The sequence below is a fragment of the Pomacea canaliculata genome, linkage group LG7, assembly GCF_003073045.1.
Source record: "Pomacea canaliculata isolate SZHN2017 linkage group LG7, ASM307304v1, whole genome shotgun sequence".
NCBI classification, from domain to species: Eukaryota; Metazoa; Mollusca; class Gastropoda; order Architaenioglossa; family Ampullariidae; genus Pomacea; species Pomacea canaliculata.
The window spans coordinates 16,855,951-16,871,959 of record NC_037596.1 but is presented as its reverse complement, the minus strand read 5'-3'; the positions used below and the strand labels follow the sequence as shown (position 1 = coordinate 16,871,959).

Sequence of the window (16,009 nt, the reverse complement as noted above, 5' to 3'; positions counted from 1 at the left end):
TACTCAATTCGACATGGATTAGTACTCAAACAGCTACAGATTAGAAGAAAATAGAAAATATTATTTAATTCCTAATGTCTATTTTAATAACAAATTATATCTGTGTTTGCATAAGTATAATGTAGAAATACCTTTTCAGAAAATTTTCCACCTTTTGACCTACTATTCCAGTTTTTTCTCTGTTCCATACAGATACAACCTTTAATTTTGATCTAGTAGAAGAAACCAAAACCTATACTTTTTAAAAAATCTCCCCACGTAAATGTCTAAAAAATGTTCTTTAAAACGGTCTATAACAGTTTATTGTCTTTATTAAATGTTGTTAGTTATAAATATTCAAAAACATCCGATTGCGGACTTTTCATACCACAGTCACGCATAACTATTGCCAAATACTATGTCAGATTAAAACTGTTATTAAAATCCATGGAGTTGTTTTTCACTGACAGACTGAAGCTCTTATTGACTTGATACTTTCATATGCAACTAATGCTCAGTAGCATCCTCATTCGGGTACATCCCCTATACCGTTGGGGTGATAAGCTTCCCCGTTATAGTTTAGAGGTTGATTTTAGTGTTGTTTCTTACCATCACAATCTCTGGCAATTCAGTTTCCGGGACATTATGCTGGTCATTATTACTAGCCTAGAGGCAGGTTTACAACTATGTTTGACTTGAGCAATAATTCTTCTGCCTTCTACTTTTTTTGGAAATCTACCTTTCCAGGAAATTCGAAATGACGAATAGCTAGCCAAATTTTGAAAAAATCATCGGCGCCAGATCGTTGTGTACTTAAGATTTTTAATTGTGTGTGTGTGTTTTTAAAGGGATGTGGATGGTTACATGATTCTAAAACCAAACATGCAGGTTTATTTTATAAGTTCAACTTCGTATCTTTTGTTTTAATAACATTATTTTGTCACAGAAAATTAGTGAGAAGAGAACATACCTAGAGTCGACTGCACGGGTTAATATTTTACAAGAGGTGAGAAATTTCACTAGTCACACTTAAAACGTAAAACACGAAAACATTGATGGCAAAATTTTACTAATTTTCTGTAAAATCGAGAAGATATTGAGAAATACCAAAAACTGAATTGTATTTGTAGTAAGGTTCAAAAACAAAACAAGCAATATTGCAATTCTTTCTTTTGAAAGAAAAAATTAGACATATATATTATCATACATGATTTAATAAATTTTGAAAGAGAAATTCAATCTCTTCAAATGGGTCAGATGTTACATAATGAAGATCAGTTATTTTCAACGTGTATAAAGGTAAATCTTCACTGCCTTAGATCAGTATATAGACAAAAGGAAATGTTTGTTTCGATTGTCAACAAAACTTTAAAATCATTTTCAATGCTTAAAAAGAATGTAACATTATAAGTAAGGTTGATTGTAAACAAAACTTGAAGCTGTCTTTTCAACAATTCATTTCTAATAATTTGAAAATTTTACACACAAAAGACTATTTTGTTTAAGAGAAAAGTGATTTAACAATTAAATCAATTTGTTTAGCGTCCAAGATATGCATAAATTGTTCAAATATATTTAATTTAACTATTGTTGTCAACTAAATATTGAAGTTTATGCAAGTAAAAAGTATATACAATATCAAAATCATGTGTATTTAGTACATTAATGATAAAATGGTAATGTCACACGAGAGCTGGTGAATAAAATTTTATACGAAAGCTATACAGCAATCATCACCATAAATAATAGGATTAATTAATCAAACCCTCAGGAGTTTTTCACAAAAAACACCTACGCTAAAGTCAAAAGACATTTAAAAGTTGTTTTTCCTGCTAAAAATGCAGTTTCTTAGCTTTCATTTTCCTTCGTCTCTCAAAAAAACTGTAAAAATGAAATTTGCGTTTATCCCCCAATGATTGTCAATATTTTACATTACAGAATTTTTTTTAATGTAACTGAGTAGATTGATAGATCGAAATATATATCTGATAAAGAAATACATTTACAGTAGTTGAATTTCACTCATGAGAAGTAGTTATTTAAAGCAATCATAATGCATTTACATAAACTGGGGACGTAAACACAATGCCATTATACTAGAAAATACTGGTTATAAATTTGGAAAAGATAAACTGATAAGATCATTGTCAAATCAATGAAAAAATATTATGGCTTTGATATTACATCTATTGTGGCTTATCCCAACTGTCTAAAAAATCTTAACAATAAAAACAAATAAAAACTAAGGAAGTCTCAGATCACTACTTTACAGAACCCACACTTTGAAAAAAAAGGGGGGTGGGAAATGACTCTCTGACCTAACAACGAGACTATACTCTTATCATTCGTGGAAGTATATTTAAAAATAGTCAAAAAATTTCTTTTTAACCAGACCCGTCGTAACATTAGATGAATATTTATTTCCCTGCTGCCTTTTTGCCTTAAAATGTTTCGATCTAGCGTAAAGTTAGACGAGACTTTTAGTATCATTAAATCAACATTCATTTTTTCCCCAAAGAAATAAGCATTTGTTTCTCAAATGCTCATGAAATATTGAAGATTATGTAATCATTTTATTAACAATTTCAGCAAGCGTGCGAACTGTCGCCTCTCCAGTGACGAAGGGGAGTAAGGTGAGTTCCACACCTGTGTCTTTGTACACCTGATCGATCATCATTCTCGACGAAATTGAATCGAAACCCAGGTCTACAAGGCTGGTGTCCATGGTAACCAGTGAGCGATCCGCGATGGTCAAGATCTTGCAGGCCAGATTGGCATATGTTATGATAGTAATTGGACTGTGATCTCCAGGGTTGTCCATGGGATATATTTTTCTATCCCATCCCATCCCATTGCCAATTTATGCCTGTCCCATCCCATCCCATGGGACGTTTCCCATGGTAATAACATTCCTATGGAGAACACTGCGCATTGCACACATGTTAACAAAGTCATGGCATAATGAAACTGGAATAAAAAAGTATTTTTCCTGTGCTTAAAAAGTCTGACAATGCAAATTTTAGCGTAAATTTATTTTACAATATCAAGTATCGACTACCATGGGAAATACAAATGTGTGCTGTCCCATCCCATCCCATGGGACGTTTTCCATGGGATTCCCATTCCTATGGACAACACTGGTGATCTCCCTGTGCTACTTTCGTTTTCGATTTCTATGTATGCCTGTGTTTTGTTATGAAATATTGAGCAGATTTATAGATAAGAGAAAATAATCACACACAAAGGTCTAATGAACACTTGTCATTTAAAATTTTTAAAAAGCAGAGAAACGTGGTTTGCCAGGTATCTGAAAAAGAATTATCTATATGTGCTTTTGTTCTCTGATTCGTCTGTCATTTCCTCTAAAGATAGACCAAGATACACCAGGAGGTTGTCCCGTGCTAGTCAACGATTTCCAAAGTGACGTTTTCTTAGAAGAGAGGACGACAACATACGGGCCAGCCGGCAGAATTATTCGTGGTTCCTTGTCATTTGTGAACGTTTACTCCCTTAAAAATAGCATCAGGGCTGTAATGTATGCTGCAGGTCACTTGCCTGGTTTGGGACATTAGGTGTGATTCTTGGGGTTTCTCCATCGGCCTCTGAATTGTGAGGCAGCCACATGCAAAAGAAGTTGTAGGAAACATTGCATTTCAATAAAATACATAACATTACATTTTTTACTTATACATTTGTGTTTACACTTTAAAATTCACAAAGGGAAATTGATTAGACATATTAAATACTTGTTATTTTTTAATCAGCAAGTCATGTGCTTCCTAAAATGTGTATTTTTTTAGAAACGGTAATAGGTATTGAAAGTATAAGAGTACTTAACACTCTGGGAAATCCATTTAAGAAGTTACTTAGCCGTCTATTATCGGAATAAGAAGGGTCTAGATCAGGGGTGGGCAATTAATTTTCCCAAGGGGCCGGATGAGAAACTGGAATGGTTCTAGAGGGCCGGATGAGAAACTGGGATGGTTCTAGAGGGCCGGACTAATATAGTTAACTCAGTTTTACCCAATACTGTATATATAGTATATTTACTGGTGGGCAGCCAGCGGGCGGGCCGGTCAGAGACAGGAGGCGGGCCGGATCCGGCGAAGTCTCTGTTCGTCAGCTTCATGTACCCTAGCCCAGCGTTGAAAGCAGGGCCGCCGAGAGCAAGCCCGGGCCCCGGGACAGACCTCTCCGGCCCCTTGTACTTGTAATCATAAATTATTTTCCCAGTATATAATGTATGTTTACAATTTGAATCTCAATATCTACACTCAAACTCAACTTCTGCATGTGTAATGCTTGGGTGTTCTGTCCTTAGACCTTTCTTTAAAAGAAAAAGAAAAGGAGAAGAAGAAAAAAAAATCCACTGACCAAGGCCGGGCCCCCTTGACAGCCGCGGGCCCGGGTACACCAGACCCCCCTGTCCCCCCCTCTCGTCAGGCCTGGTTGAAAGATCAATTTGTCTTGAGGCATTAAGTAGCTCTTCGGGGGTTCCGGTGGAGCCTCGGTCTTTACAACTGTCATAGTCATAATCACAATCACCATCATACATAATAAAGTATAATACATCCTCATATTCACATTTAACAGGCATTCACACACTCACACGCTCAGACACATATTTTCTTTAATTCATTACGGGAAAAAAATCTACTGCTGACATATATATATATGGTTACGTGGATTGTAAAGCAATTAAATCTAGCTCTTAAGGTGGAAATTTAAACCTTAGGTGGAAATATAAAAGGTAAAGAGTAACCTATGCCATAGATGACTGTTGGTTGAGGTGATCTGCACAATTTTGAGATAATAGAAATAGATAATTTAGATAATTTAGATACTTATATATTATAGATACTACATGTATTTCGGTAGTTGGCCTGAAACAAAGAATACAAGTGGAGGAGGGTTTGGATCAGTATTGCTTCATAATACTTTTTGTTGTTGTTGAAAGGTCACAAGTAAGGACAAAACAAAATACACTTTGTCAATACCATGGCTACACTTGTCTAAAGAGATATGGAAATTCTATATTACTTTTTTCAATGTCTTCAATTACCTTCTTTCATGAACTCCATAGGAACATTCAACACATGAAGATCAAATTTCGCCGCCCCAGCTGTTAGAGTCAAATATGTCTTCAGCATCGCACCGTCGTCCAGTCGGATTTGTTCAATTGTTTGTAACAGTTGTCCGTCTCTTGCTACCCCACCACACACATAGATGTTCCCTCCATGTAGGCAGGTACTGTAATCTCGTCTACCTGTGCAGTTGCCGACTTTCTTAAAGCTGACTGTTGATCTCGCCATCTAATGACAAGTAGAACGGGTTTTTATTAGCTTTAAAAAAAACTTAATCTTGAAAGGCTTAAACCAGTGATGCCCAACTTTTTTCGGCCTGCGGGCCATACACATTTCCGACATGCGTGTCACGGGCCGCTTCACCGCAAAAATACAAAAAAAAAGAAAAAAAAATAGAACATACCAAGTTGTACTTACCATTAATTATGTACTAATTAATGGGATATTTGAAGTTGTTTAACCGAAACCAACTTCTGAATGTCCGGCTGGGTCGTAGAGACACCAAGTCGGAGCATTGAATCGAAATCTTCGTCCATCGAAAAAAGATTGAGAGAAGCCCCTACGTAGGGATAAATACTTCTTCTTCCTTTTTTTTCGTTCTTTTATTTTAGGTCTTCTTTTATTACTAACATGCCGATTTCCTGCACTGTGGGCAGAGGTTTCGCGGGCCGGGCATCCCTGGCTTAAAAGGTTCAACAAGAATGAAGACTGGTTACTGACAAGCAGTAAGGATGTACAAGATTAAAAGAACAATGAAAGCAGATGTCCAAACCGATGGACAGAACAATAAATGCTACATAGTTATGTAGATTTACCTACATCCGTGTATTCTTATCCTCTATCGCCTCCCTGTAGTTGCTTACATTTTCTTATATTAAAAAGAGTGTAAGGTAATGTTTGTGCATAGGAAAAGATGCTAAGCATCCAAAAATGAGACAAGATTAAAACTTAAATCAATTAAAAAATGAAAATAAATTTTGACTTTCTTGAAACGGTTGATCACCATCCATTGTATTTTCTCTACTGCCAGACATATTTTTTATAGTTTAGCAGGTGAATCTCATGTTACCATCAGATGAATGTTCCCAATATAAATTATACTTACCTCAGAAGAGTGGTCTTCGCTTTCTTTCTTTGCTTTCCTCTCAGACAATTTTTTTTCAATGTTTTCAGCCAACAGAAAGCTCTCCCACATAGACAACAACTCTCCTTTAGGTGTCACGACGTAAATACGTCCTCTATTGCTCAGTGCACGCGCCCCGTGTGTAGGCGACGGAAGTTTGCCGGCTTGGTAGGTGCAACCACTCATGGTGTCCACGCACTGAACGACATCCGAGATTTCTCCTGTTGTAGATACCCCTCCAAACAGATAAATTCTGTGACCTAAGGCAGCGGCTGCTGCTTCCTGAACACCTGAGGTCAGGTGGCAAAAGATTTTCCACTCTTTGCTGCGTGTGTTGTATCTACAGACACTAGAAGAAGTTGTCTTCTCACCTGTAGAGCTTTTTACAAGTCCACCAAGGACGTAAATGTTGGTACTGACGGCAGCCATTGCATGCTTTTCTCGACCACCATCTGGTAGAGAGGGCAGCACCTCCCACTTGTTGTCGCCTGGTTTATAAACACTGAAGAACTCGGAGAGTTGGGAACCGCCACTGACATAAACCTCGTTGTACCACGTGCAGCTGGCAAAGTCCAGTCCGACATTCTTTGGTAAGGGTTGTAGCCTGTAAAGCTTCATGACACTTTGCTGTATGTCGAAAACATAATTATCTGTGGTGGGTATGTCGACCTTTGTATATCCTCCGACCATAACAATGCGGGTTTGAATTTGATTTAAGCATAAATACACAGGCTGGCGGGCCAGGATCCTTTGCTTCTTTGTGGCATCGTTGCTTAAGTGGAAAGTAAGACCTTCTCTGATATTTTCTGTAATATTTAAAAATTATTTACTAATAAAACAACTAAATGGAAAGGATACAAGAAAATAAAAACTGCACAAGTACATCTAAATAAAACAAGATTATACTTAAAATACCTAGAAAATGTTTTTTTATTCAAGACGAACTTTGAACAAGAAAATTATTTTCAAGACACCTATAAATATTTCTCGAAACTGATATTTTGGTAGAGTTTTGTTAGAATCATAACATTAGAAATATCAAACCTGGCGCTTTATTGTATTTTTGTCCTGGTAATCACCAGTCCATAAATAGGGACATTAGCTGCTAAATCGTTATTTTCATTAGCGGTTAAAACATTAAACACTATTTTGCTTTAAGTAGAGGATTACATAGCAATGTATAAATATAAATATAAAAAAATTATATCACAGACTTTTGGCAAAGAATTTATTTATTTCTGTTTCACAACCAAAATAACATTTGAATGGCAAGGCAATACTTACATTTTATTATTTACTTCAAAATCACATATGAGCTACCCCCTCTTGTCAGCCAACACAATCAGCTAATACTCATGCACCCGAGGTGAATGACACCTTCAATCGGTCCTTCAGAACACTCGCTACCGACACCATGATTCTGAACCATCCATCGTTGGGGAATTAGCATAATTACTTCCTTCTCTCTCTCTCTACAGCTCAAAGTCAGTCTGGTTGGAGTACGAGGCATTATCTCACCCAACCCACTAAACATGAAAGGTTGTGAGACATGACACGGTATACTTACCAAACATAGCCTCTTTGAACGGGTGGTTGAGGTAATCGAGTAGTTCACATAGATAATCTGAACTCAGAAGAGGAAAAGAAACAAAGGGGAGTAACTCTAACAGGTGCACTTCTCTTTTTTCTTGATCCGCCTCCACCCAGCGCAGAATGGTCTTACAGATATCGTCCATGCTGAGCTTTTGCTGCAGAGACAAAAGGATGAGGAGCATTGACTTGGGCAACGACAATAATTCATCCTGTTGCCATACATTACAAATGTGGTCAACAGCCATCTTGAAGGCCTTCTCGGCCAGGGTATCGAGATCGTATCTCTGAGCAAAGTGCCAAGTTTCCAGGCAAACCGTGGGTTGAAGACTTTTCTGAAGAAACTCCACACAGTACTCTTCTAGAAACTTAATCTGTAAATAGACAGACATTCTGAGAATATCTTTTGCTGTTTTGCTGTTAATGACGTCCTTTCCTCTGTACAGGATGTCCAACAGATATCCGAAGGACTCCGGAGAAACATCTTCGTGGGTGATGTCAACTTTTCTACTGGAATCTTCTCGCCAACACGGCTTTAGTGAAGCCCTGAAGAACTCGGACACAGAGGCCAGCACCACACCATGGCACGAGAATTCCTTCTCTCCAACCACAACAATGAGGTCACACAAGTCTTCATCATGTAGCTGCTGTCCAAGACCTCGATAAATATTTGTACAGGCCCTGTCCTTGATGCTCTCACTGGCCATGCTATTCCTTTTACAGTTCTTCACCGTGGATTTGGAAATAAGATTGCCTGTTTACATATGAACAGCCACAAAAAAATCTCTTTTAATTGACAAATCCGTAACAAGCAGACAAAACTATCAATTTGTAATTGTTCACTCACCTATATTTTATGACTGCTTGATACTACCTCGATGGTCTTCTAAGTCTCGATAGTTTTTTTAATTATCTAAAAGGTATGTTTCTATGCTATACAAGGTACTTTGCATTTTCACAATCCTGATCAACTCTTAAGAATATTGCTTACTTTAACTAACCTCAGATGTGATATTTTAACATTTCGTTGACCCGTACATATTACGACTTGTCAGGTATACAAGACCCAATGTTAAAACGATGTAAACATTTCAAATAACCTGAAGCAGTTCTACGAAACTGTTTACAATGTCTAACATTTAAATGAAAATCTACGTACCTCTCTCTATATATATATATCTTTATTAAGTATCAATATTTCAGCTCAAATACGTTTAGACAAATTCTTTTAATCTCAAACTGTGTTCTGTATATTGAAGCGTATTAAGATACAATGGCTCCTTCATACTTACCTGTGGAGTAGCTTACTCGAGGTCTGCTGCTCGACAGACTTTCGTTTCTCACCTTACAGCTGTTTCGTGGAAACTGTTGGACTACGCAAGGTAAATAAATCTCTTACGTTCGCTGTCTTTTAGGCCAAGAGGAACAAACTATCTTTTATCAGTTCAAGATACCAAGTGGCTACCCAAGTAGACGACTCGTATCACTAGCTTGATCCAATCTCTCCTTTGGTAGCCTGATAGGCTGTGAGGCTTGTGTTCTCAGCTATATTGAAGTGTTTGTAGTTTCGTGGATGCTTTATTTAGCGGGTGAGTCACTGGCAGTCTACCTGTTCGGGAAAATACGCCTGACTAGACTAGCCCGCCTTTGCACACCTGTCACTAAACATACCTTGACATCACGCAGGTATGAACTGATTTTCTTTTTTTGTCACAGGTTTTGCTAAAGAATTATAAAATACTCCTATTTTATACTGCACAAATAAATACCGAGTAAAGTTACCACTGAATTCTCTCTTGAATTATTCTGATCTTAGGGAACATTCAGTGAGGTACACAAGACATCAGCTTGGTAATTCCAGTATTCTTAGTTTATTTATCGCAGGACAACAGGAAAGCAGTACTCACATGTATACAGTTTTACTTTGGCAGTTATGTCCAAAGTTAGTTATCATGGGGCATTATCTTGAAATATTATAATCTGAATAATTTAATCACTTAAAATACAGCTTGTGTACTTGTGAGCAAGCCCATGTTATAACCAGCACAAACAATGGGAGAAATATTGTTACTGGCTCTGTGATGTCTATATCTTTTCCTATGTTGAAATTTAGCTCATTGTTTTCCGTGGTCACAGCAGAACACTATGTAAAACAACTTAAAGCCTTAAGAAAGCACCACAATAGTACTAGAAGTTTAATCCTTCTTGATACCTCACTCGGTGATTTTTGTTTTTTTGTTTTTTTCTGCAAATTAATGAACTTTGACAATAGGAAAGTGAGAATAGAGCAAGAGACAGGGCTTATTTCTTGACAGTATTTTAACCCCACATTCTTATGTTCTGTCTCAGACATGTTTGATATTTTGATTTATTCTACGTTGAGGTGGTCTTTGATGTGTGTAACTGGGGTAATGGGTATCATAAAGTGTGGTAAGATTAGTACAAACTATTTTTTACAAAGTTTTGTTTAGCTCGCCAATGGAGGTGAAGATGTTCTCTCTTTTACGCTATAATTATTCTTTATTCATGGCATTAAGATTTAGTATAATGATATTGGGGTAGGGGTCCTTTGTATGTTTGTGAATTGGTATATTGGTATATTCCTAAAAGTTGTGTTTTAAAGTAAGCCTGTGTGTGGTTATGTTTAGGGTTCTTGGTACGTATGTGTTTAAAACTCGACCACAAGTGTTTTAAGTATACAGAAATTTTAAGACGTGAAATTTACTTTAATAGACGACCAACTTTGCTGGAGCTATGTTCTTAAGCAGTAAAAAATCAGTTTTCAGACTCAATCTCTCAAACACTTAAGAAATACAAATAAAAGGTAAATCATACCTCATACTGTAAAATTCTAAGTTTGACACCTGTTATTTTATCTTATTAATACAACATCTTATTTATAAAAATAATTAATTTAAATTTTCAATGCCATCTAGTTCATTCTGTAGAAAATAGTTTTTTTTTTAAATCCTAAGATGTCAAGAGATTCTTTTAGGTCACTTCTTATTGTTACTTTTATTACCAGTCTTATTATAAAGGTCTAGTTGTCTCAAAAGCACTATAAACCAGTTAATTTCCTCGCCGTGTTTTTATCACACCTGTAATGGGTTAGCATATATAAATGTAAAAAGAAACAGAAATCCTTTTTCCTAAACTTTTGGACACTGTAGCTGTTCCTGCGTCTGAAGAACATTGTACCTACCTAGTTTCACAGAACTCGGCAATGTTGCCTTATTTCTAAGTAAGTTTCCCCACATTTCTCAAGCAGTTGTAAATTAACTCTTTTCATGTTCTGCTTAATTACTACTTAAGCACGCTATTTTCATGTTAGTTTTAATCGGTAGTTTAACATGAAAGCTATAAGAATGAAGTGGGTTGTCATTTTGTATGTGCAGGATAAGATTTCCAAAACATCCACACCATGCCTTCTTCGAATCTCACAGACAGGACCTTCGCAAATGTCTGTCGCGGTCTCGGACAGCAGGTGGACGATGAAGATTTTTGTGACGTCACTGTGACGGTTGGGGAGAAAACATTCCCGTGCCATCGAGTGGTGCTGGCCTCTGTGTCCGAGTTCTTCAAGATGTCACTGAAACCGTGTTGGCGAGAAGCTTCCAACGGACGGGTTGACATCACCCACGAAGACGTCTCTCCGGAGGCCTTTGGATATTTGATGGAGATCCTCTATAAGGGCAGAGACATGGTTGACAATAACACTGCAAAGGACATTCTCAAAATGTCTGTCTACCTGCAGATTAAATATTTAGAAGAGTACTGTGTCGAGTTTCTACAAGAAACCCTCCAGCCTACGATTTGTTTAGGAACTTGGCAATTTGCTCAAAAATACGATCTGGACAAGCTGGCTGAAACGTCCTTTAAGATGGCTGTGGAGGAAATCGCCATCGTGTCGACACAGGACGACTATCTGACCCTGCCCAAGTCTATGCTTCTTATTCTTCTGTCCCTACAACAGAAACTCGTCATGGACGATGTCTGTAAGACCATCCTGCGCTGGGTTGAAGCGGATCCCGATACAAGACAGATTCATCTGGTGGAACTACTTCCTTTTATTTGCTTTACCGAGCTCAGCTCAAATTATTTATGCGAGATGGTCACCTACCTGAACCATCCTTTCAGAGATGTCATATATGGTAATTGAATTATAAATCAGTTTTGCTGTAGATATAGACAGCCCCACTCTTGGTCTTTGTCGTATAATACAACAGCAAACAAGGATCAAATAGCTTCCGTTCGTATTACTATTTGAGAAAATGGAAGCATTTATTGTGGAGCTCGTTTTCATTCGAGTGTCAAGAGAATATTTGTAAATTTAGATAATTTTATGACAAATCGGCTACTTTGTCTGTTTCGAATATTATACATTATAAAAGTATAATTTGGTTTCTGCTTAGAAAATTTTGTTATGATGTTTTTATAGAAGTTCTGCACTTTTCTTATTGCAGTATCCTCTACACTTTTTATTTTTATCTAATTATGTTGCAGAAAACATTAACGAAGCTCTGACTTACTATATTAAAGGTCAACAAAATAACGATGCAGTAGTCAGAAGAAGGATTCTCGCACGGCAGCCTCGGCCTCTAAACACACCGGAAATCCAGAACCGTGCTGTTATGTTTGGAGGTTACACTGAGAGTGACAAAACATTGAAGGACACATATGTTTTTAACTTGAAAAACAGTTTTATGGAGCGTTACAGTCTCGCACCCATGCCTGAAGATATTGGACTGGACTTTGCCAGTTGCACTTGGTATAATGAGATTTATGTCAGTGGCGGCTCCCTGCTACCCCCCTTCTTTGCTGTCTATAAACCAGGTGACAATGAGTGGGAGGTGCTGCCCTCTCTACCAGATGGAGGGCGAGAAAAACACGTCATGGCTGCTATCAGTTCTTCCATTTATGTTCTTGGTGGAGGTCAAAAAATGGCTGATTCATTAAGTGTCCTTAGGTACAACACAAAGACCAAAGAATGGAGCGTGTTCTGTCAGCTGACCTCAGGTGTTCGAGAGACCACCGCCGCTACTCTCGGTCACCGTATTTACCTGTTTGGCGGGGTAGATAGTAAAGGAGCCAACACAGACTTGGTGCAGTGCGTAGACACCCTGAGTGGCTGCACCTATCAAGCCGGCAGACTTCCGTCACCCACGTGCGGTGCGCGTGCACTGAGCAATGGAGGACGTATTTACGTCGTGAGACCTAAAGGGGATGTCTTGTCTATGTGGGAGAGCTTTCCGTTGGCTGAAAACATAGAAAAACGTCTGTCTCAAAGGAAGGAGAAGAAAGAAACTAATGATCACTCGTCTAACGTAAGTTTAATTTCTATTGTGACCGTTTGTCTTTTAGTGTAAAAGGACATAAGCTGAAAAATTAGCTCTCTTCCTTTCACAACATTTATCGCATTGTTTCAAATTATAGAAAAAAGTTAAACCAAGGAAGAAAAGAGAAATCTATGCACACACACACACACACACACACACACACACACACACACACACACACACACACACACACACACACACACACAGAATTAATTATTGAGTGCATAGGTAGGTACACCAAATTTCGCTTTATGCAAGAATATAAGGTCATCCCATAACTCTCATTTCATTCACGCAGTATACTCATTCTTTTTCATTTTATCCAATTCACTTTTGCTAGTTCTTCTATTACTCTTGGGGTTTGATATTCCAAAATATTCAAATGTTTAACAACCAAAGAGATTCTTTGCTTCTGTTTAATGTCTTTTCAGACGATCAGTTCAACAGTGAGCTTTAGAGAGGTTGGCAAGTTCACTGGACGGCGTCACTTCAACGCCTGTTTGAATGGAGGGGAACTTATTGTGTGTGGTGGCGAAACAGAAGAGCATCAACTGCTGGCAGAATTTGAATCGATTTCACTGGAAGACGGAAACACTTCAAAGAAATCTTTGACTCTAGTTACAGGGGCAGCGAAGTTTGATCTTCATTTATTAAACGTCCCGCTGGCGTTCTTAACAGGTGATGACACCTTTGGTTATATAATTGCTTCGTTGTCAGAAATTGTCACCTTTTGTCAAACACCTGAATAAGTTTAGAGCAAATTCCACCTTCCACAGAACTTCAAAATTTGCAAAAATACTCGGTTCTCAGTTCTCGTTTCTCGATATGGTGTCCTGAAAATATTGCACAGAAAATAATAATATTAATTCCATGCCATCACAGATGTCCATGGACATGCCAAGGTCTTAAGCGATTTGCAGTCTCATTAATGAATTGGACTCATTCAGGATTGTATCTATAGAATGGGGACTGGTTATTTCAGGGGTGGGCAATTAATTTTCCCAAGGGGCCGCATGAGATATCGGGATGGTGTTAGAGGGCCGGACTAATAAAGTTAACTTAGTTTTACCCAATACTGTACATATATAGTATATATACTGGCGGGCGGGCCAGCGGGCGGGCCAGCGGGCGGGCCAGCGGGCGGGCCAGCGGGCGGGCCAGCGGGCGGGCCAGCGGGCGGGCCGGTCAGAGACAGGAGGCGGGCCGGATCCGGCCCGCGGGCCGGCCTTTGCCTAGGTCTGGGTTATTTAGTCAATTTTGTACATGTTTGCCCTTGTTTAAGAACAATTTAGGAAAACAAACTCTTAAAAAGCATTAAAGGAAGAAACATTGGTGTTTGTAGACATTTGGTAAGAAACTTTTTGTCGTACTTCATAGACACAGTCACGGATTTTTTTTTTTTTACTTTCCATAAATAAGCACAAAAGTAATCGCGCGTGGTTTGAAGACATGTCATCGAAAAAATCTTTTTATCCAATGCCGAGGAAGGGGCTTACACGATGTACTCTGTCACTTACATCTAGCTGCAATTGTACTTGATACTAAAGACAAAAAATAGAAAAGGAAAGAAAGTGTGTAAGGTTAAATTCGCATTGTAAATCTTTATTTGTTTGTGTGCATCCACTCTGTGTGTGCGGGTGTGTGTGTAATTTCCGGTACGTTTATTGTATATTTCAAGATATATGGTTATTTCTGAAATGTCGTATTTTGTAAATTTACATTAATGTGCAGGAACAGCCGTCACACAGCCATTTCGGGTTGGGGACAGAGTGGTACTTCGCCCATACGAACAGCAAAGGCTTCAGAATCAATATCAGCCGCACCTTGGATATAATATCCAGTTCCTTACGGAACTGGCTCCATACAAGGTATTTTAATAGACTTTTCACTTTCTCACATTCTGCTTAGTAATAAAAATATGTCAGTTAGACGTGAGCGTTGAATAAAACATAAAGAATTGTTCTTGTTCTTGTTCATCTTCTCGTTCTTTTTCTTGTTCTTGTTCTTTTTCTTATGCCCTATCACCCCCATGTGAAGCATAGAGCCGCAACATAAAGAATGCTAGGTTGATAACTTGTTTTGTTAAGGAAGTCGTTATAAAACTTTGCACAAAACTCAGAAGTTAAAAATGTGTATGAATATTACTAATATGCATGACTAACAATCTTTTTTGCAGCAGTTGGTCCTGAGTCGGTTAGAGTCCATTTCCCGAACTTTTCTAACTGGAATGGCTCAACTTCTCAACTACAGCATGCTCCATGACCATCGAAACTACATCATTCCTGCTGCTTTATCTCTAAGTGCTCTGCTAATAACTGGTAATTTACATCCACTGATGTTATTTCTACTTTTAATGAACGCAACCAAAGGTTTACTGTGTTTATTGCCTATAATTTTAGTAACTAAAAATTTTAAAAGTAGGAGGAGGAAGTTAATTTTGAAATCGGGAATACGAGACAAAAGAAAAGACATTTATTCACTTAACTGGTTTGCCAAAGAATGGCGTGTCTTTGGTGAACTGCCTTCAGATGCTCACCAATCTACTGCTAGCGCTTAGGGTCACTGGGTTTATCTTTGTTGTGGGATAGATACAAAAGGCAGACGATATACATCTGATTCAGTGTATGGACAACCCTGTCTGGAGACCTTTCTCTGAACCGTGTAGGGCGAGTGCGACTGCTCGACGTATCCGCGAACAGACGAACTTGACTGTAAGCTTACACATCTTTGACTTTTCCTGCCTAGTCATTTTGACTAAATAAAAGTTAACATCAGAACCTTAAGCACTACTTCAGACCCCAAACTGAGCCCTCAAACCTAACTCAGCACCTTACTCTCAAGTTATCACACATGCACAGACACACGCACAGACACAGACACACGCACACACATTTCGT

The 16,009-nt window shown here is 38.1% G+C and overlaps 3 protein-coding genes across 3 annotated transcripts; 2 read left to right on the top strand and 1 right to left on the bottom strand.

The window, feature by feature from the left end:
- Nucleotides 1–3,124: 3,124 nt before the first annotated feature.
- Nucleotides 3,125–9,801, bottom strand: LOC112568162 (kelch-like protein 24). The gene is made up of 7 exons (XM_025245309.1): nt 9,684–9,801; nt 9,069–9,385; nt 7,754–8,530; nt 6,169–6,992; nt 5,042–5,291; nt 4,354–4,499; nt 3,125–3,581 (listed from the first exon to the last, which is right to left on the bottom strand). The coding sequence occupies exons 3-7, from the start codon at nt 8,481–8,483 to the stop codon at nt 3,468–3,470; spliced, it is 2,064 nt and encodes a 687-aa protein (XP_025101094.1). The 5' UTR covers nt 8,484–8,530; nt 9,069–9,385; nt 9,684–9,801; the 3' UTR covers nt 3,125–3,467.
- Nucleotides 9,802–11,172: 1,371 nt separating this feature from the next.
- On the top strand, nt 11,173–12,650 carry LOC112567468 (ectoderm-neural cortex protein 1-like; the record flags this gene model as incomplete). Its single annotated transcript, XM_025244160.1, has 2 exons — nt 11,173–11,927; nt 12,280–12,650. Coding segments are annotated over exons 1-2 (1,101 nt in total), but the record flags the coding sequence as incomplete, so codon positions are not given.
- A 23-nt stretch (nt 12,651–12,673) lies between these two features.
- LOC112568165 lies at nt 12,674–15,016 on the top strand. Its single transcript, XM_025245323.1, has 3 exons — nt 12,674–13,100; nt 13,544–13,790; nt 14,844–15,016. The coding sequence occupies exons 1-3, from the start codon at nt 12,717–12,719 to the stop codon at nt 14,987–14,989; spliced, it is 777 nt and encodes a 258-aa protein (XP_025101108.1). The 5' UTR covers nt 12,674–12,716; the 3' UTR covers nt 14,990–15,016.
- Nucleotides 15,017–16,009: the final 993 nt, after the last annotated feature.